At 46.5% G+C, this 21,328-nt stretch overlaps 2 protein-coding genes across 3 annotated transcripts in view; both read left to right on the top strand.

Annotated features, from left to right (window-relative positions):
- Positions 1 to 7,035, top strand: part of LOC125303614 (unconventional myosin-Va-like) — a 28,969-nt gene extending 21,934 nt beyond the window's left edge. Inside the window, exons 33-41 of one of the 2 annotated variants that reach the window (XM_048257453.1) lie at positions 263 to 391; positions 643 to 797; positions 1,064 to 1,153; positions 3,107 to 3,257; positions 3,624 to 3,909; positions 5,288 to 5,462; positions 5,593 to 5,673; positions 6,449 to 6,601; positions 6,800 to 7,035. In XM_048257453.1, the coding sequence (XP_048113410.1) occupies positions 263 to 391; positions 643 to 797; positions 1,064 to 1,153; positions 3,107 to 3,257; positions 3,624 to 3,909; positions 5,288 to 5,462; positions 5,593 to 5,673; positions 6,449 to 6,601 (1,220 nt within the window). In that variant the 3' untranslated portion in view covers positions 6,800 to 7,035. Of the gene's footprint in view, positions 1 to 262; positions 392 to 642; positions 798 to 1,063; positions 1,154 to 3,106; positions 3,258 to 3,623; positions 3,910 to 5,287; positions 5,463 to 5,592; positions 5,674 to 6,448 lie in introns of both variants that reach the window. The other variant, XM_048257452.1, reaches the window with a different exon arrangement.
- Positions 7,036 to 7,342: 307 nt separating this feature from the next.
- myo5c (myosin VC) overlaps positions 7,343 to 21,328 on the top strand; it is a 28,696-nt gene continuing 14,710 nt past the window's right edge. Inside the window, exons 1-20 of the mRNA XM_048256110.1 lie at positions 7,343 to 7,489; positions 7,802 to 7,912; positions 8,066 to 8,237; positions 9,138 to 9,282; positions 9,613 to 9,769; positions 9,950 to 10,093; positions 10,670 to 10,751; positions 10,930 to 11,037; positions 11,352 to 11,458; positions 11,803 to 12,068; positions 12,333 to 12,414; positions 12,527 to 12,667; positions 13,065 to 13,187; positions 14,125 to 14,208; positions 14,617 to 14,742; positions 17,964 to 18,061; positions 18,548 to 18,634; positions 19,340 to 19,451; positions 19,848 to 20,108; positions 20,238 to 21,311. Coding sequence (XP_048112067.1) covers positions 7,463 to 7,489; positions 7,802 to 7,912; positions 8,066 to 8,237; positions 9,138 to 9,282; positions 9,613 to 9,769; positions 9,950 to 10,093; positions 10,670 to 10,751; positions 10,930 to 11,037; positions 11,352 to 11,458; positions 11,803 to 12,068; positions 12,333 to 12,414; positions 12,527 to 12,667; positions 13,065 to 13,187; positions 14,125 to 14,208; positions 14,617 to 14,742; positions 17,964 to 18,061; positions 18,548 to 18,634; positions 19,340 to 19,451; positions 19,848 to 20,108; positions 20,238 to 21,311 — 3,507 coding nt within the window. The 5' untranslated portion in view covers positions 7,343 to 7,462. The remainder of the gene's footprint in view (positions 7,490 to 7,801; positions 7,913 to 8,065; positions 8,238 to 9,137; positions 9,283 to 9,612; positions 9,770 to 9,949; positions 10,094 to 10,669; positions 10,752 to 10,929; positions 11,038 to 11,351; positions 11,459 to 11,802; positions 12,069 to 12,332; positions 12,415 to 12,526; positions 12,668 to 13,064; positions 13,188 to 14,124; positions 14,209 to 14,616; positions 14,743 to 17,963; positions 18,062 to 18,547; positions 18,635 to 19,339; positions 19,452 to 19,847; positions 20,109 to 20,237; positions 21,312 to 21,328) is intronic.

The following is a 21,328-nucleotide window of genomic DNA, read 5'->3' as shown; positions in this document are numbered from 1 at the left end:
TTACATTGCATACAGTAAACACATGTTTATTACTAAAGCACATACAGTAAACACATGTTTATTACTACATTGCATACAGTAGACACATGTTTACTACCACACATACAGTAAACACATGATTATTGCTAAAGCACAGCCACAGTATGTGTGCGCGTGTGTGCCTGGTGCTAGGTGTAGCCGCTTGGCCGCAATGTGCGCGTGACCCTGATGCGTGCGCCGATGCGTGTGTGTGGTGTGTGTGTGTGTGTGGGTGTGGGTGCAGTGGCGTTGGAGCTGGGCTCTGTGGATGGTCTTCCCAAATTGACCCTGCCCCGTAAGGAGCGCGACTGCAGGGGGATGCTGGTCTGCAAGAGGGAGGACGAAAGCAGACTACTGAAAATCCTCATCACAGGTACACACAGACACACACACACACACACACACACTCACACACTACAAAGCAAGTCCAATATGCCCAGATTATCTTTTCGTTAGCTGGCTGGACAAACCTGAACTACAGTCGCACATTAGCTTTGTCATGAAGCTTCTTAGAGCAGGCCCCTGGAGTTCACCTGTGCACGAATGTCATACATGAACTGAACTGCACTCTCTCTTTCTCCCACCCCTCCCTTCTCTCTCTCTGTTTCTCTCTCCCTCTCTCAGAAATGCGTCCACGGGGTGTAGCTGTCAGCATGGTCCCCAGCCTGCCTGCCTACATCCTCTTCATGTGCCTCCGCCACGCCGACTTCTCCAACGACGACCAGCGCGCCACCAAACTCCTCAACTCCACCATCAACAGCATCAAGGGAGTCATGAAGGTAGGACACTAGTGCTCAAAGGAGTCATAAAGGTAGGACACTAGTGCTCAAAGGAGTCATGCAATTAGGACATTAGTGTTCAAAGTTGTTATGAAGCTAGGGCTTTAGAGCACAAAGGAGAACAAAGCTTCAGGCTCTGGGTCTTGAGCTCAAAGTCGATTGAAATCTCAAGGGAAATTTTCTAAGTAGGGGACCATTGCTCAATGAGCTGTGGGTCAGGCCAAATTCATCCATGTTTTTAAATGTTCCTTCTTTGTTCTATCTAGAGGAAAGGAGACAACTTTGAGATGGTGTCGTTCTGGCTGGCCAACACGTGCTGCTTCCTGCACTGTCTGGAGCAGTACAGTGGAGAGGAGGTGAGTAGCACACGTTTATACACGTCTCCACACGCTTAGCATGTGCTTCCACACACTTACCACGGGCTTTCACATACTTATACACGCTTCTACAAGCTTAGCATGCGCTTTAACACATTTAGCACACACTTTCACATGCTTAGCATGCGCTTCCACACACTTATACACGTTTCCACACACTTAGCATGTGCTTCCACATAGGGCTGTCACTTTTGTGAAAAAATCCTGTTCGATTTTTGAGACATAAGTGTTCATTGAATCGATTGTAAAATCGATTTTTCATGTCTAAATACGTTTCCATTTTCAACGGCAAATATAGGCCAATCCACAAAAAGTAACAGGCATTAGGATCTAACGCAGAAAAGCGCTTGTAGACGAAGCCAGCAATATTTCTGATGATTTATTACGGAAGTTTCGCGGCACAATGACAAACAGGAGTGCTACATTCTAAAAACAATAAGAAAGATACTGCCATTACATCAGTGACAAATATTACTGCAGGCTTCAAATGTAGCTGTGTTTACGATTAGAAATGTCAAACAAATTTCAGCCTACGTGGAACTCGCCGACACAGTTTGCATGGCCCACCGCTTTGTTCTTTCTCCAGTTTTTGATATACCAAAATCCAAGTACTTCCACATCGAACTCCTCAAGTTATTAGGGGCCTATCACTAGTGTCTCTCATGTCGCACAGGTTGATCAGTTGTCCTCCATTTTTTGGCAAACAAAAGTATACAGCAGCTGATTGAAACAGCTGTTATATTCCATATTCTTGTTTGTGTGAATTTTTGTTTAATGAAAAATTAATAATGTACATATTTGGTTAAAATCGATTCCCTATTGTAGTTTTCGAAACTTGTGTTGTTTGGTCCAATCGATTGTGCAATCGATTTTCGAACGTAAAGTGACAGCCCTACTTCCACACACGTAGCATGCGCCTACATACACTTATACACTTTTTTCCACATGCTTATACGTGTTTCCACACACTTAACACACACCTCCACACGTTTCCACACACATAGCATACGCTTCCACATACTTACGATGCGCTTCCACACATTTATACACGTTTCCACACAATTAACTTGCACTTCCACACACTTAGCACATGCTTCTACACGCTTCCACACACTTACTACGCGCTTCTACACGCTTCCACACACTTACTATGCGCTTTACATAAAACTTTGCTACACGCACTTACTACACGACTTCTACATGCTTCTACAATGCTTCTTACTACATGCTTCTACACGCTTCCACACACTTACTACGCGCTTCTACATGTTTCTACACACTTACTACGCGCTTCTACATGCTTCTACACGCTTCCACACACTTACTACGCGCTTCTACATGTTTCTACACGCTTTCCACATTTTCTACTACGCCAGCTTTCATATGCTTATACACGCTTTCACACACCCCACACGCCAGCTTCTACATGCTTCTACATGCTTCACACACTTATCACATTAATTTACTACGTGAAGGCTTTCACCTGCGCCCACTTCCACTACATTTAGCTCTAGACGCTTCCACACAGCACACGGCCCATTAAGCTTTAGCATACTTATTACGTGCTTCACATGCTTTTGCTTTTACCATCGCGATCCATACACCTATATACACTTTCATTTGTTAACGATCGCTTCCCACATCTCTACCACATGCTTCCACACGCTTATACAGGTTTCCACATGCTTAGCATGCCCTTCCACACACTTAGCACATGCTTTCATGTGCTTACTCTTAGCACATGCTTTCATGTTCTAAGTATGCGTTCCACACACTTATACATGTTACCACATGCTTAGCACGCTTTCTGACACAAACATGTACAGCAACATCAACGTCACACTTCTTCTATCAGCCCTGGGCTTTCTCTCCCACCGTTTTGACCTTTTGACCCCAGCCTGAGCCCTGACCCGACCCTGTGTGCCCATACAGATTTACACCAAGCACAACACCCCTCAGCAGAATGAGCACTGCCTGGTGAACTTTGACCTGGCTGACTACCGTCAGGTGCTGTGTGACCTAGCCATTCAGATCTACCAGCAGCTCATCAAATGTGTGGAGGACATCCTGCAGCCTATGATCGGTATGTGTGTGTGTGTGTGTGTTTGTGTGTGTGTGTGTGGAGGATACCCTGCAGCTTGTGGTCAGTGTTTGTGTGTAGAGCAGGGTTGTGCAAAATTCCAGAATTGAATTGAAACTGGCTCTTAAATTCCATTAATTTCTTGAATTTCACTTTCACTTGGAAGCTGAATTTTCCTGCACAAATTTTCATGCAGTCCATGATCTCTCTGTGTGTGTGTGTGTGTGTGTTTGTTTGTTTGTGTGTGTGTGAAAGTGAGATCAGAATAGGAGAGCGATCAGATGGCGATATGTGTGTGCTCAACCCAACACAAGCTAGTGTACAGTTGGGATTGAGCCTGCTCTGGGTTTTTTGTGTCTCGTTCTGCAGTGCCGGGGATGCTGGAGCAAGACTCCATCCCAGGAGTGCTGGGGGTGAAGGCGACAGGCATGCGGAAGCGGACGTGCAGTATGACTGAAGAGAGTGGCGCAGCGACGCTGGACTCCATCCTGCGGACGCTGAGCGGTTTCCACGCGTTGCTGCAACAGCACGGCATTCCGCCTCAGTTGCTCCGGCTCGCTGTCAAGCAGCAGTTCTACATCATCTGTGCCGCCACGCTCAACAACCTGCTGCTGCGCAAGGACATGTGCTCCTGGAGCAAAGGCCTGCAGATCAGGTAACCACCACAGGGGGCGCTAGAGGCCTGCAGAACCACCACAGGGGGCGCTAGCGGCCTGCAGATCAGGTAACAACCACAGGGGGCGCTAGAGGCCTGCAGAACAAGTAACGACTGACCACAGGAGGCGCTACAGACAGGGAAGGGTGGCGGTGTAACTGTGAATTGTTCCCCGTGCCCCCAAACTCTTTTGACACTTAACATTAACTGAACTATTGATTGTTTTGTTCCGTCTTTCTGTCGCTCGCTGTGGTGATTTTTCCTTTTTTTCCTATTCAGCTGCATGATAAAACTGACCATGAACGGTACCCAGAATGGCAATTATTACGGGCCAATGTTTTGCTACTTCTGAATGTTGTTCTGTCATATCTAAGGTGTAATTTGGCTTTTAGTTGCACGCAGGTGCAGCATTCCTTGGCCAATAAAAACGGCTTCTAGATGGGCGACAGTGCAAAACAGTTTGTAGATAGTCAGGTTTGGAGCTAAAGTCATGAAATGTGATCTAAATAGCCTAAAATTTTGGCAAACATAACTATCATCACCAACATTAACTCATTGAATGCCAAGCTGTTTTTGGGAGCTTTGTCCTAGAGTGCCAGCAATCTAGACCATTGTTGATGATTTTTGTACAGCCACAGCATATTCTGTGTTATTGCTATGAACACATACATAAAAGGTGAGCCTCTAAGCTCTCGGTGGGTGCAAACCGTGTATTTCTACATTCCTCTGTTCCTGAGAAATCCCAAGCTAAACAGTGGCTAGTTTTCATAAAAATCGCTGTTTTTTTCTAGAAATGGAGATATAACGTCTTTCATGAAATATGAAGTGTTGCCTGTTACTTACTTGTGTAAACTTTCCTCGAAGTGATCAGCGAGACCTGGCAGAGACTGCCACCTAGTGATAGACCTACCTAAAATGGCCTGGTTTTGACCTGACGCGTTATGCGCTACTGATTCGACCAAAAGGCAACCGAGTTATGATAAAATGTCCAGATAAAATGTCCAGATTTCAGCGTTTTCATGAGTTTCACGGGTCGCCATATATATTTCATTTCCATTCATCACAGAGTTCCCAAAATCACATATAAGGTGTGTTAGAGTGTCTAGTTTCGTAATTAAAAACAAAAGCTAAAAACGTAATATTACGTTTTTGGCACTCAACGCATGGGAAGGGAAAAACGTAATATTACGTTTTTGGCACTCAATGAGTTAAAAACGTATGGACTTCTCTAGTGGCACACGAGTGTGCTGCGGCAGTTTGTGAAACACTGGCTTATCTTTTGGAAGGTTGGGTGTTGTATCAGAGTGAAATGTCATTGGCCTTTTTTGATAACATTGTACTAATCATCACTATAATGATTTTGTGTGTGTGTGTGTAGGTATAATGTGTGTCAGCTGGAGGACTGGCTGCAGGACAAGGGTCTGTTGAACAGTGGGGCCAGAGAGATGCTGGAGCCTCTTATCCAGGCAGCTCAGCTGCTGCAGGTCAAGAAGAAATCCCAGGAGGATGCCCAGGCTATCGCCTCCATGTGCACTGCACTTACCGCCGCACAGGTGTGTGTGTGTGTGTGTGTGTGTGTGTGTGTGTGTGTGTGTGTGTGTGTGTGTGTACATGCAACCGTGGCTAGACTCTGGCTAGACCTGTGTTTGCACAGTTAATGATGTGACTGCTTCATCCTTACAGATCGTGAAGATCCTGAACTTGTACACTCCGGTGAACGAATTTGAGGAGAGGGTCTCCTCGACATTCATTAAGACCATTGAGGTGAGAACGGCTGTTCAATGTGTGATTGGTGTCACATGAAGGGTTTTAAAATCCAGAAAGACTGTGCTTTGCCATGGCTGTGGCATTTATACAGTTAGTAGGTTTGATTGTGCAACAAACTGTATTGCAGGTTGTATATTCTTTATTATACCATGGTCTAGGTTGAAAAGGGTGTCGTTTAAAAAGTGATATACTACACCTATAAAATGATTATGACGTTGCTTGACAACGCCTGAGTTAGTCCGCTTAGCTGTGACTTATCAACATTCCACAGAGTTGCGATAAACAGCTGAAAAAACTAACGATTTTAGCTCATTTAGTATTAATAATTGATTTCATATTTATGTATTTCGTAACTGACCATGGTATAAATGGGATAATGCCCTTCGATGCGTCCATTATCAGAAATAAATGGACTTCGCGTCAGATGGTTCACGCCTCTGCGTCGTCCATTTATTTCTGATAATGGACACCTCGTCGGGCATTATCCCTTACGTATAAAATATGTATGTTTAGTGACTTTCTCCTCTCTCCTTTTCTATACCTCCTCTCTTCCTCTCTCTTCTCCCCTCCTCTCTTTCTCCTCTCCTCTTTTTCTCTCCTCCTGTCTTTCCAATTCTTTCATCTCCATCCTTTCTCTCCTTTTCATCCTTTCTTCCTCTCTCTCCTCTTCTATACCTTCCCTTCCCTTTCTTCCTCTCCTCCTTTATCCCCTATTTCCCTCATCTCTCCTCTCTGCACTCCTTCTCCATCCTCCTCTTTCTCCTCCTCTCAGGCCTGTCTGCAGCCCCGTAAGGAGTCGTCTCAGCTCCTCATGGAGACGAAGAACATCTTCCCTGTGACGTTCCCCTTCCACCACTCCTCCGTTGCCCTGGAAACCATTCTCATTCCAAACAGCCTCAACCTGGGCTTCCTCACGCGAGTGTGAACAAACACACACACACACACACACACACACACACACACACACACACACACACACACACACACCAGACCTGTGAGCCATATCAGGTATATTTTCACTTAGTTTAACTGCAGGTTAATGAATGGTATTCAGATAATGTGACTCCTGTGTTATCCTGGCATTGGCAGATAGGGTGACCTTTCCGTGTGTGTGTGTGTGTGTGTGTGTGTGTGGTTGTGTTAAAACTTTGCACATATGTGTGGAACTGAAACAAATCCTGCAGGTCAGCAGTGGTCGTTTGCTGCCTTTCTCTACCTGGTGCCCTGGCCAAATGCACTTAACATTGTGTGTCATGGAACTTAAGTGCAAGTAGGTCTGTGAAATACTATTGCAAGAAATAAATGTTTTAATATGCCTGTTGAAAACTGAATGGAAATAAACTAAAATAATTGGTATTACCCCTTGGTGTCGTTCCTTTTATGGCTGTAGCTGAACTGACGTGTGCAGCTCAATTCCAGACGCATTTATTTTGCATTAAATCAGCTGATGACTTGGTACACAGAGAGCAGTGGCTGGTTTTCTGCGCTCGCTGTTAGCCTACTCTCAACTCTGCTGTATGACGAAGATCCTGTTCACTTTTTCCAAAATCCTTGTTCAAATGGACACACCCACTAAGTCAAGCACCTGTCACAAGACGGATGGGCGGTGAAACTAAGTCAAAGTCCACACGACAGGTGAGCATAAGGAAAAGTCTAGCGCCGGTGCACACTTCCACCGAGGAAATCCGATGCTGTAGATAAAAAAAAATAGTAAACTTTTAAAAACTCAGAGTGAACAGTCATTAGACAACAAAGGGTCAAGGAAACGGAAAACTATGCGGTTGCCATGGCTCTGTCAGAGCTATACACTAAGGTAAGTAGTGCAGAAAATGAAAGTAATTTAACTTAGTGCATCTTTAGCATGACTATTGTTCTGTAGGCTAGTTGTAATTGTTATGCTTGTGTTGGAATGCATCTATTATAACTTCGTCAAGATACGATAACAAGTGAGGGGCTCATTCATTTGTAGGGTAGGCTAACATATGTCACCAAGGTCGACAAGGTTTAATTTGAATCGTAGTCCGTGTCATTTGAAACGCGGTTGTCCAACAGTATTGTGTTTTAACATGTTCACTATAAGTGCGAGGAGGAAGTTAGTGGCTGATTTAACCACATTCCTTTACAGTACAACCGCGTCTGGATCCCGGACCCAGAGGAAGTGTGGCAGTCTGCGGAGATCCTGAAAGACTACAAATCGGGAGATGACGTTCTGGAACTACAGCTCGAGAATGGCACGGTTAGTAAACCATTCGTGTTTGAATAAAACTGCAGCCCAGGTATTTGTGAGGGCATTCTATTTTCTGACAGAAAAAAAAAAAAGATTCTTTAGCCTGATGTTGTAGTATATAAAGCAACTATGCAACAGGCTTTGGTTATCTTTGTTTTGTAGGAGATGCGGTACCCGGTGGAAACGGGGAACGTGCAGCTCCCACACCTGCGGAACCCTGACATCCTCGTGGGGGAGAACGATCTCACCGCCCTCAGCTACCTTCACGAGCCGGCCGTCCTGCACAACCTCAGAGTGCGTTTCGTGGAGTCCAAAATCATCTACACGTACTGCGGTGAGCCAGATACGCAACACGCCAAGGTCATTTAATGTTTTTTTTTTTTTTTTATGCGGAAGTGTCAACTACTGATTAGTTTCCTTAATAGTTTGTCAACTATCTGTTTAAGGGAAACACCGTAAAATTCACTGATTGCTTGTTAAACTTGAATAATTTTCAGTTTAAAGTAAAAAGTGTAGACAAAAGGCATTTGTGGACATGATCTCAAATTCGTTTAACCATTTTCTGACATTTTATAATAATAAGACAACTGATCAATCAATTAATCGAGAAACAAAATGGACAGATTAATCAACTATGAAAATAAGCATGAGTTGCAGCCCAATTAACATGTCCTCTTTAGATGGGACGGAGTTACTGTAGGTGAGGGTCTCTTTTAAATAATGATGAATCCCCAGTTAACCTGTAGGTAAGGATCTCTTTAGATAATGACGAATCCCCAGTTAACCTGTAGGTAAGGGCCTCTTTAGATGATGACAGACCCCCAGTTAACCTGTAGGTGAGGGCCTCTTTAGATGATTTTGATTAAACTTTATTGTCATTGTGCAGAGTACAAGTACAGGGACAACGAAATGCAGTTTGCGTCTAACCAGAAGTGCAAAAAAGCAGAAAAGTGCAATGTGATATACACGCAGATGGTGCATAAACAGTGTAAGATATATAGTGCAGTGTAGACAATATACAGTTAAGAAGGTGGAATGGTTTACAGTAATATAAATTAACTATAAATATGTGCAGTGTATTAGTAGTAACCTTATAAGAGCAGAATGTAGTGCTGTGTGTGTTCCTGATGTGTGTGTGTGTGTGTGTGTTCCTGAGCCGTGTGTGTTCCTGAGCCGTGTGTGTTCCTGAGCCGTGTGTGTTCTTGATCTGTGTGTGTGTGTGTTCCTGCTGTAGGGATCATCTTGGTCGCGGTGAACCCCTACAAGCAGCTGCCCATCTATGGGGACGCAGTCATCCACGCCTACTCCGGCCAGAACATGGGCGATCTGGACCCACACATATTCGCTGTGGCAGAGGAGGCCTACAAGCAGATGGCCAGGTGAACTTATACACACACACACACACATTTAGTGGAGAGGAGACCGTGCAGTAAAGCGCACACACACACACACACACCCAGCAGATTGAAGGCCCATGTTGTTAATGAACAGGTGAAGAGTGCTAAACGAATAGGTTTAGGATGCAGGAGTTGGAATATACCCTTAGTATGGACAGATGATACCAAACACACACACACACACACACACACCATATCATATCAGTAGTAAACATCACCGATGCACAGATCACACACACACACACCTCTACGGAACACGCACATCTTATCACATCAGTAGTAAACATCACGAGGCGTCTCCACGTCCTGCAGGAACAACAGGAACCAGTCGATCATCGTGAGTGGGGAGTCGGGTGCTGGGAAGACGGTCTCCGCGCGCTACGCCATGCGCTACTTCGCTGTGGTCAGCAAGTCCAGCAGCAAGACCCGAGTGGAAGACAAAGTTCTGGCCTCTAACCCGATCACAGAGGTATGACCACAGCTTCAGGCCCGCCTGGCATATGCCACCACGGTTCATATGAGATCTGAGATCCATTCCTATTTTGAAGGTAAACTCTCTGCGTTGGTGTGTGTTTGTCAGGCTGTGCACCAGGCACTGTGGCAGTAGCTCTGTGCTGTGTGTGCTGAGATTTCTCATGGTGTTTTGCAGGCTATTGGGAATGCAAAGACCACCAGAAACGATAACAGCAGCCGCTTTGGGAAGTACACAGAGATCAGCTTTGACCAGCGGCATCAGATCATCGGGGCCAACATGAGGACGTACCTGCTGGAGAAGTCCCGAGTGGTGTTCCAGGTAGGCTGGTCGATAGCGCACTCTGACCCCTGTGCAGGTGTGGGTTCCCAGATGTTGGCGTCTGTGCAGGTGTGGGTTCCCTGATGTTGGCGTCTGTGCAGGTGTGGGTTCCCTGATGTTGGCGTCTGTGCAGGTGTGGGTTCCCTGATGTTGGGGTCTGTGCAGGTGTGGGTTCCCTAATGTTGGGGTCTGTGCAGATGTGGGGTCCCTGATGGGATCTGCTGTTAAAGCTGCAGTTGGCAAGTCTGACAGATTGAGGGGACTTAGCCAAAATGTTGAATGTTTACAACTCTCATGCCCCTCCCCCACTACCACTGAGAACCCTCTCATTGAGTTTGTGCTTGTCAGTGCGCACCAGACTGCACTAGACTGTGATTGACAGTCAGATATACTTATACTTAGATCTCACACAGCCCTGCTCTGATTGGACCAGAAGAACCAGGAGCTGTGGAGTTTTGCAAAACAAATAACAGACTGATTTATGTTGTTCTGTCGGAGCATAGTGTCACTTTCAGTGAATATGATCACAAAAATCTTGCCAACTGCAGCTTAAGGGTTGTTTGCTTTGGTCCCCAGTCGGAGAACGAGAGGAATTACCACATCTTCTACCAGCTGTGTGCCTGTGCTGACCAGCCCGACTTCAAGCACCTCCGACTGTGTGAGTGACCGTCACCTCAATCACATCTCTCCGCCATAAGAACTAAACCCTAGTCCTGACCCAGAGTAACCACAACTCTGACCTTGAGCACCTCCAGACATCTCGAGTGAGCATGCCTTAATCACATATCTTGTGTGTGTGTGTGTGTGTGTGTGTGTGTGTGTGTGTGTGTGTTTAGTAAGTGCTGATCAGTTCCAGTACACCTGCCTGGGAGGAGCAACGGAGATCGATGGTGTGGACGACAGAGCTGACATGGCAGAGACTCGCCGCACTTTCACTCTGCTGGGTAGGAGACTGCTACACTTACACACACACACACACACACACACACTCGCTTCGTAACACACGGATGGCAGAGACTCACTGCACTTTCACTCTGCTGGGTAGGAGACTGCTACACTAATACACACACACACACACACACACACACACACACACACACACACACACACACACACACACACACACACACACACACACACAGTTTCCTGGAGATCCTGGAGTCTGATTCCACTCTGTGCAGTGGACATCTGTGTTTGTATGGTATTTGACCCGTCTGAGGCTGCAGCTGATTCTCAGCAAGGTTTCATCCGTCCACAGGCTTGAAGGAGGACTTTCTGTCCGACGTGTTCAAGGTGTTGGCAGCAATCCTCCACTTGGGCAACGTCACCATAAAGACCACCAGTGGGGAGAAGTCTGCCGTCAGCGTAAGTCATTATTCATGCACATAGGTTTATTATTCTCACTCAAATGCTTATTTACACATGTAGGTTTATTATACAAACATATATGTGTTTTATTCACACATGTTTGTTTATTGTTCACAGATTTTTAAGAATAAATTGTTTCTGGTACATTATGTGAATTCTCAAACATATCCTGGTTCCTAGTTCTAGGTCCAGTCTGTTTTTCCTGCTGCACTGTGGCTGGTTCATATACAGTAGTCCAGTGCATTCACCCCATCCCTGAAACTGCTGTCCAAACTGTGCAGAGATGTGCACCCCCCCAGTCCAAACTGTACAGAGTTGTGTATCTCCCCCCTCTTCTCCAGACCAGTGATGTCCACCTGGCGGTGTTTTGTGAGCTGGTGTGTGTGGACGTGGACAGTGTGTGTCGCTGGTTGTGCCATCGGCGGCTGGTGCTGTTGGCAGAGACGGTGGTGAAGCCGGTGCCCATGGAGCGGGCGGTCAACGCCCGAGATGCCCTGGCCAAGCACATCTACGCCCACCTGTTCGACTGCGTCATCCACAGGATCAACACTGCCCTCAAGGTCCCAGGGAAGCAGCATTCCTTCATTGGGGTTCTGGACATCTACGGGTACAAACCTCCACTATTTACATCCACTATTCACCAACACACCTCCACTATTCACCTCCATTTTTCACCAACACACCAACACACCTCCACTTTTCACCAACACACCAACACACCTCCACTTTTCACCAACACACCTTCACTATTCATCAACACATTTACCTCTACAACTCCGCTGTTCGTCTCAACACATCTACCAGACCTCGAAATATGTTTATGTACCATGTCTGGGTACTAATGTTTTCTACCAATGTCTGTGTTTCATAGTTTTGAGACATTTGATGTGAACAGCTTTGAGCAGTTCTGCATCAACTATGCCAATGAGAAGCTCCAGCACCAGTTCAACCTTGTGAGTGTCCTCATAACGTCATGTATTTCATACAGCTCCCCAGGGGTGTGTGTGTGTGTGTGTGTTCCCCATCAGCATCTGTTTAAGCTCTGTTTGTGTGTGTGTGTGTCAGCATGTGTTTAAGCTGGAGCAGGAGGAGTACATGAAGGAGGACATCCCATGGACGCTGATCGATTTCTATGACAACCAGCCCGTCATTGATCTGATCGAAGCCAAGATGGGCATTCTGGACCTGCTGGATGAGGAGTGCCTGGTGAGGACTTAGTCACATACACACACATATACACACACACACGCACACACACACACGCGCACACACACACATACACACATACACGCACACATTCACACACACACACACACACACACATTCATATGCACCTGTGACACGACCTTGGGATTTATCACACACATGTTTCTGCATGTTTGTTTTAGTGTGTGTATTCCAGGGGGGTGGACAAGTGTGTGTGTGTGTGTGTGTGTGTGTGTGTTGTAGAAAGAGAGAGAGAGTGAGTATGAGTGTGTGTGAGAGAGGGAGAGTGTTTACACTGTGTGTGTGCGTGCGTGCGTGTGTGTGTGTGTGTGTGTGTGCGCGCATGTGCATGTATAAGTGCATGTGTATGAGATTTAAGTGTTGATTTGCTCTCCAGTTTCCCCAGGGTACGGACCTGAACTGGCTGCAGAAGCTGTATAACTTCCTGGGCTCCAATCCTCTGTTCAGCAAGCCCCGGCTCTCCAATCAGGCCTTTGTCATTCAGCACTTCGCAGACCAAGTAAGAGTCAATACAGTATACAATACAGTATACGCAAGATAGATAGATAGATAGATAGATAGATAGATAGATAGATAGATAGATAGATAGATAGATAGATAGATAGATAGACAGATAGACAAATCAGATAGATAGACAGACAGACAGATCGACCGACCGACACCACAACTCTGTGGTTTGAAGGCTGAATGCTAAACTGATCTCCTGTTAGTGTTTGAAGGCCGAGTGTCAGAGTGTCTGCTGTGAGTGTGTGAATGTGCAGCATTGTGTGTGTGAATGTGCAGCATTGTGTGTATGAATGTTGCAGTCCTGTTGTGAGTGTGTGGATGCATGTTGCAGTCCTGTTGTGAGTGTGTGGATGCTACAGTGTTGTGTGTGGATGCTACAGTGTTTTGTGTGTGAATGTGTGGTGGATGCTACAGCGTTGTCTTGTGAGTGTGTGTGTGGATGCTACAGTGTTGTTATGTGTGTGTGTGTGGATGCTTCAGTGTTGTGAGTGTGTGTGGATGCTACAGTGTTGTCTTGTGTGTGTGTGTGTGTGGATGCTACAGGATGCTACAGTGCTGTGTTGTGGTGTTATGTGTGTGTGTGTGTGTGTGTGGATGCTACAGTGCTGTGAGTGTGTGGATGCTACAGTGTTGTTTGTGTGAGTGTGTGGATGCTACAGTGTTGATGTGTGTGTGTGTGTGTGTGTGTGTGGATGCTACATTGTTGTGTGTGTGTGTGTGTGAGTGTGTGGATGCTAGTGTTGTCTTGTGTGTGTGTGTGTGTGTGTGGATGCTACAGTGTTGTTGTGTGTGTGTGTGTGTGTGTGTGGATGCTACAGTGTTGTCGTGTGTGTGTGTGTGTGTGTGTGTGTGTGTGTGGATGCTACAGTGTTGTGAGTGTGTGTGTGTGGATGCTACAGTGTTGTGTGTGTGTGTGTGTTGGTTTTGAGGTGGAGTACCAGTGTAAAGGCTTCCTGGAGAAGAACAGAGACACCTTATATGAAGAGCTTGTGGACATCATGAAGGCCAGTAAGGTACACTCAACTCCCAGTACGACTTCACACAACCAGTACACTCAAATCCCAGTTTACGCTCAACTTCTTGCAGTATGATTTCACAGAACCAGTACGGTCAACTCCCAGTTTCAGACAGTAAGACCAATGGCTGGTTAATTTAGGCATGAAGACGGCTCGTCATTCGTCTGATGTATTTCTGTTCGCCAGACCAGTTTCTTACCCGCTACATCACAACCATAATGTTCTAATGGGTTTCTGTTAAGTTGTCTAGTCAGGTGTGGACAGTATGTGATGTTGTCTAGTCAGGTGTGGGCAGTATGTGATGTTGTCCAGTCAGGTGTCAGCAGTATGTGATGTTGTCCAGTTAGTGTGGGCAGTATGTGATGTTGTCCAGTCAGTTGTGTGACCTCCTGCCACTGGGGTCAGTTTTCTCTCCTGGCAGACTTCTTCCGGGAGGAGTCCCAGACGGCGGTCCGAGGAGTCAGGGTGAAGGCCGCCACTCCAGCAGTGAAGCCTGCCAACAAACAGCTCCGAACTACAGTGGGAAACAAGGTACACATACTCCCTCTCACACACTTATATACTCACATACTCCCTCTCACACGCTTACATACTCACATACTCCCTCACACGCTTACAAACTCACATACTCCCTCTCACACACTTACATGCTCACATACTCCCTCTCACATACTTATATACTCACATATTCACTCACTCTCACATACCTACACACTGCCTCACAGACACTTATATACCCACATACTCCCTCTCACACACTTATATACCCACATACTCCCTCTCACACACTTATATACCCACATACTCCCTCTCACACACTTATATACTCACATACTCCCTCTCACACACTTACATACTCACATACTCCCTCACACACTTATATACTCACATACTCCCTCTCACACGCTTACATACCGACATGCCCACATACTCCCTCTCACACACTTATATACTCACATATTCACTCACTCTCACATACCTACACACTGCCTCACACACACTTATATACCCACATACTCCCTCTTACATACTTACATACTCACATACTCCCTCTCACATACTTACATACTCACATACTCCCTCTCACACACTTACATACTCACATACTCCCTCTCACACACTTACATACTCACATACTCCCTCTCACACACTCACATACTCCTTCTCACACACTTACATACCCACATACTCCCTCTCACACACTTATATACTCACACACTGCATCAAGGCCACTTATATACTCACATACTCTCTCTCACACACTTACACACTCACATACTCACACTCACATTCTTACAAACTCACATACTCCCTCTCACACGCTTACATACCGACATGCCCACATACTCCCTCTCACACACTTATATACTCACATATTCACTCACTCTCACATACCTACACACTGCCTCACACACACTTATATACCCACATACTCCTTCTCACATACTTACATACTCACATATTCCCTCTCACACACTTACATACTCACATACTCCCTCACACACTCACATACTCCCTCTCACACACTTACATACCCACATACTCCCTCTCACACACTTATATACTCACACACTGCATCAAGGCCACTTATATACTCACATACTCTCTCTCACACACTTACACACTCACATACTCACACTCACATTCTTACAAACTCACATATCCACATACTCCTTCTGACACACTTACATACTCATATAGTCACCCACTCTCACATACTCACTCACACACTTACTCATTCACTCTCACATACTCAAATACTCCTTCACTCTCATATACTCACATGCTTACTCTCACAGACTCGCACAAGGCAGTATTCATAATATACTTTAAGGGGGATATTATATTCAACTATGTTCAAAATGCCCCCCCCCCCCCCCCCCCTCCAATGTAAAGAAACATTGTTATACTACAATAGCCTATCACTCACTGCTGTCTGAAGTAACCACTTGCAGATATAATCACAAACTAAACTTAACAAGTGTTAACTAGAATACATTTGCCATTTGCCTGAGGAAGACCCAGCAGGGTCAAAACGTTGCAACACAATAAACGTATGGGAGAAATGGCAGAGAGCGGGCACCTCATTCTTTTACGTGTCCAGCTCCTTTTGCCCTGCACCTCACTGGTGGGGATGTGCACACTGCCACTACTGCTCAACTCATTGACTGTCTATGGCTAACTAGAATACATTCCATAGGCCTCAGCAAGGACATGGTTGAAATTGTAATAACAATAAACAGGTTTTGTTCTTCTTGGCTTGAATAGGATGAAACAAAACTATCATAACAACCCCCCCACACACACACACACACACACACTCACGCACATTTACAGTAAGACCTTGGGTGTTGGCATTTCTGAAGAAAACTTTTAAAAAGTCCTGTGCTGCCTTTTGTCTGTGAGGTTAACAGAGACAAAAGCTGTAATCTCTGTCATGAGCATGCTCTAGCAACTTCCATTGTTACTGAGGTGACAGGCAGACTGGCAAAACTGTATCCTATCATACCTGAACAAACCCTCCCCCACACACACACACACACACACACACACATTGTGTGGGGATGAAATAACACCACCAACTGAAACCCAATCAATGTTGAAATGTTTACTAGGTTATATGCAAAATTTTTATTAACACACACAATTTTTTCTTGACAATGCTAACGTGTTATCATAACAGTGTTTTTTCAACACATTGCAGATATACGCTGTCAATAGGCAGGACATTTGTGTGTAGCCTGTCTTCTTTGTTTATGTGTTTATCTATCGCTCATTAGCCAATCACGATAGGCACTGCAAGCAAACAGCAAACATAAAGGAACATGAGTAGCACAAGCAAATAAATAAAATTGAAATATTCAACTCCACATGCGATTCGAACTCAAGCGGCCATGAAAATCTCCACGGTAACCTTCTGCACATTATAGTGTGCCACCACACTGCCTCATAGACATATCATCTTGCATTCTGGTCTTCTGTTTCTAGAAATTAGTTAGTTAGTTTTAACACAAGTTGACAAAGCTGATCGCAGTATTTGGTTGTTGTGTCCTAACAGTAACCAAGGAGTCCCAATCAAGAGAATATTCAGGCTATTCAATAGGCTAGCTGTAGCTACGACCATGGACTCATACTCACTCTATACTCATGCCCTCTCATATACTCTCACTTTCACATACTCACTCTCACATACTCACTCTCACAGCACTAACCATCTCTTGAATATTCTCTGATATGTTCGTTGTCTCATGAGCACTAATCTATAACAAACCGCCAGCCGCAGTACTCTCTAGACACCACACACACACAGCTGTTTACTAGGCCGGAACCCTCGCAGTACTCTCTAGACCCCACACACAGCTGTTTACTAGGCCGGAACCCTCGCAGTACTCTCTAGACACCACACACAGCTGTTTACTAGGCCGGAACCCTCGCAGTACTCTCTAGACACCACACACACACAGCTGTTTACTAGGCTGGAACCCTCGCAGTACTCTCTAGACACCACACACAGCTGTTTACTAGGCCAGAACCAGTACTCTCTAGGCACACTCTCTTGCACTCTTCATTTAGTTGGTTTGTTTGTTGGCATTACTTCATGTCCAGCCTGGATATATCAGAACAAGAATTGAACAGAATTGCATAAGTTATTGATAACTTCCATAAGGAGTTGCGTGAGAACAGTTGTCTTGTTTTGATTTGTTCCTGTATTGATGTGTGTGTGTGTGTGTGTGTGTGTGTGTGTGTGTCAGTTCCGCAGTTCTCTGTACCTGCTGATGGAGACTCTGAACGCCACCACACCTCATTATGTGCGCTGCATCAAGCCCAACGAGGACAAGCAACCCTTTGAGTATGTTGCACACGCGCACACACACACACACACACACACACACACACACACATACACATGTACACACACATACGCACGCGCACACACATACACACACACACACATACACATACACAAACACACAGCCCTTTGAGCATACACACACACACACACACACACAGCTGTTTCAGGACGCCACACATGTACACACACACACACGTACACACACACACACACACACACGTGCACACACACAGCCCTTTGAGTACTCTTCTCACTACACACACAGCCCTTTCAGTATGCTCAAGGTATGTGCAAATCATCAAGTCAATCCCTATTACACTCTCTCTCTCTCTCTCTCTCTCTCTCTCTCTCTCTCTCTCTCTCTCTCTCTCTCTCTCTCTCCCCCCTCTCCCTCTCTCTCTCTCTCTCTCTCTCTCTCTCTCTCCCCTCTCTCCCTCTTTCCCCCCTCTCTCTCTCCTCTCCTTTCCCTCTCTCTCTTCTCAGGTACGACTCCAAGCGTGTGGTCCAGCAGCTCCGAGCCTGTGGGGTTCTAGAGACGGTCCACATCAGTGCCCAGAGCTACCCATCCAGGTGAGACTGTCCACACTAGTTCCCAGACTGTACTGGTGCGATCATCTGGATAAGTGTAGACAAGAGCATCTAGATCGGTTTAGACGAGAGCATCTACTGTAGAACAGTGTAGACGAGAGCATCTAGATCGGTTTAGACGAGAGCATCTAGAACAGTGTAGATGAGAGCATCTAGATCGGTTTAGACGAGAGCATCTAGAACAGTGCTGTCGAGAGCATCTAGATCAATATCAGTATCAGGACAAGTGAGGTTCAGAGCAGTTGAGATCATTCTATCTGTTATTCTCACCATTCTATCTGTTATTCTCTCCATTCTATCTGTTATTCTCACCATTCTATCTGTTATTCTCTCCATTCTATCTGTAACCATTCTATCTGTTATTCTCTCCATTCTATCTGTTATTCTCTCCATTCTATCTGTTATTCTCACCATAGTGAGTTTAACTGGGTTGATATTTGACATTTGTATTGTGTCATCATTCAGAAGGCATTCATCATTCAAGTACTGCTGAATGTTTGTAGTATGTCATGAGGAGGTGTGTGCATGTGATTGCTGGCCTTAGGTGAACCTGCATGGAGTTTGTAGTACTGTATGTCCTGATTATTGCCCATATGGATTTGTTATGGAGTATGTCCTGATTATTGTCCATATGGATGTGTTATGGTGTATGTTGTTATGGTGTATGTTGTCATGGTGTTCTCTCAGGTGGACCTACATCGAGTTCTACAGTCGTTACAGCATCCTGATGACACAGGCAGAGGTGGTCCTCAATGACAAGAAACAAACGTGCAAGTCTGTGCTACAGAGACTCATTCCTGTAAGGACCTGCCATCCTCTCTCCTCTCTCCTCCTCTCCTTTCTTACTCCTTTCTTTTCTCTCCTCCTCTCTTCTCTCTCCTCATCTCCTCTCCTCATCTTCTCCTCTCCTGTCATGTCCTCTGTTCTCTGCTCTTATCCTCTCTCCTCCTCTCATCCAACCCTCTCCTCTCTCCTCCTTTCTTCTCGCTCCTCTCTTCCCCTCCTCCTCTTCTCTACACTATACTTCTCCTGTTTTCCTCTCCCACCCCACTCCTCTTCTTCCCTCCCCTCATCTACTCCTCTGTTCATTCATCCATCTCAGTAATCACCCCATCTCTCTGTCCTCTTTCCTCATTCTTCGTGTTCACTCATCCGTCCGCCCCCACCCCCTTGCCCCATGCCTCCCCACAGAAAGGAGGTGCAGGTACACCTCCGCAGCTCACACAGAAAGGAGGTGCAGGTACACCTCCGCAGCTCACACAGAAAGGAGGTGCAGGTACACCTCCGCAGCTCACACAGAAAGGAGGTGCAGGTACACCTCCGCAGCTCACACAGAAAGGAGGTGCAGGTACACCTCCGCAGCTCACACAGAAAGGAGGTGCAGGTACACCTCCGCAGCTCACACAGAAAGGAGGTGCAGGTACACCTCCGCAGCTCACACAGAAAGGAGGTGCAGGTACACCTCCGCAGCTCACACAGAGAGAGAGGAGGTATGCCTCAACGTGCTCCTGCTGCAGAGAGGAGGTGTTGGTCAGGATACATAGAGAGGAGGAGGAGGTGGTTGTCAGAATGTTCTGTTCTGTAGAAAGAGGAGGTGCAGGTACACCTCCGCAGCTCACACAGAAAGGAGGTGCAGGTACACCTCCGCAGCTCACACAGAAAGGAGGTGCAGGTACACCTCCGCAGCTCACACAGAAAGGAGGTGCAGGTACACCTCCGCAGCTCACACAGAAAGGAGGTGCAGGTACACCTCCGCAGCTCACACAGAAAGGAGGTGCAGGTACACCTCCGCAGCTCACACAGAAAGGAGGTGCAGGTACACCTCCGCAGCTCACACAGAAAGGAGGTGCAGGTACACCTCCGCAGCTCACACAGAAAGGAGGTGCAGGTACACCTCCGCAGCTCACACAGAAAGGAGGTGCAGGTACACCTCCGCAGCTCACACAGAAAGGAGGTGCAGGTACACCTCCGCAGCTCACACAGAAAGGAGGTGCAGGTACACCTCCGCAGCTCACACAGAAAGGAGGTGCAGGTACACCTCCGCAGCTCACACAGAAAGGAGGTGCAGGTACACCTCCGCAGCTCACACAGAAAGGAGGTGCAGGTACACCTCCGCAGCTCACACAGAAAGGAGGTGCAGGTACACCTCCGCAGCTCACACAGAAAGGAGGTGCAGGTACACCTCCGCAGCTCACACAGAAAGGAGGTGCAGGTACACCTCCGCAGCTCACACAGAAAGGAGGTGCAGGTACACCTCCGCAGCTCACACGCAGCTCAGGAAGAAACTCGAGGAGCAGGCTTCCACGCAGCTCATTACGAAAGGAGGTGCAGGTACACCCTCCAGCGCCCACAGAAGGAGGTGCAGGTACGCCTCCACGTGCTCACACAGAAAGGAGGTGCAGGTACACCTCCATGCGCTCCCACAGAAAGGAGGTGCAGGTACACCTCCACGCTCAAACAGAAAGGAGGTGCAGGTACACCTCCACGGGCTCATCACAGAAAGGAGGTGCAGGTACACCTCCACACGCTCAAACAGAAAGGAGGTGCAGGTACACCTCCACGCGCCCCACAGAAAGGAGGTGCAGGTACACCTCCACGCGCTCAAACAGAAAGGAGGTGCAGGTACACCTCCACGCGCTCACACAGAAAGGAGGTGCAGGTACACCTCCACGCGCT

The sequence above is a fragment of the Alosa alosa genome, chromosome 11 (assembly GCF_017589495.1).
Source record: "Alosa alosa isolate M-15738 ecotype Scorff River chromosome 11, AALO_Geno_1.1, whole genome shotgun sequence".
Lineage (NCBI taxonomy): Eukaryota > Metazoa > Chordata > Actinopteri > Clupeiformes > Clupeidae > Alosa > Alosa alosa.
The sequence above is the reverse complement of the archived record's forward strand: the minus strand, read 5'-3'. Positions and strand labels throughout refer to the sequence as shown.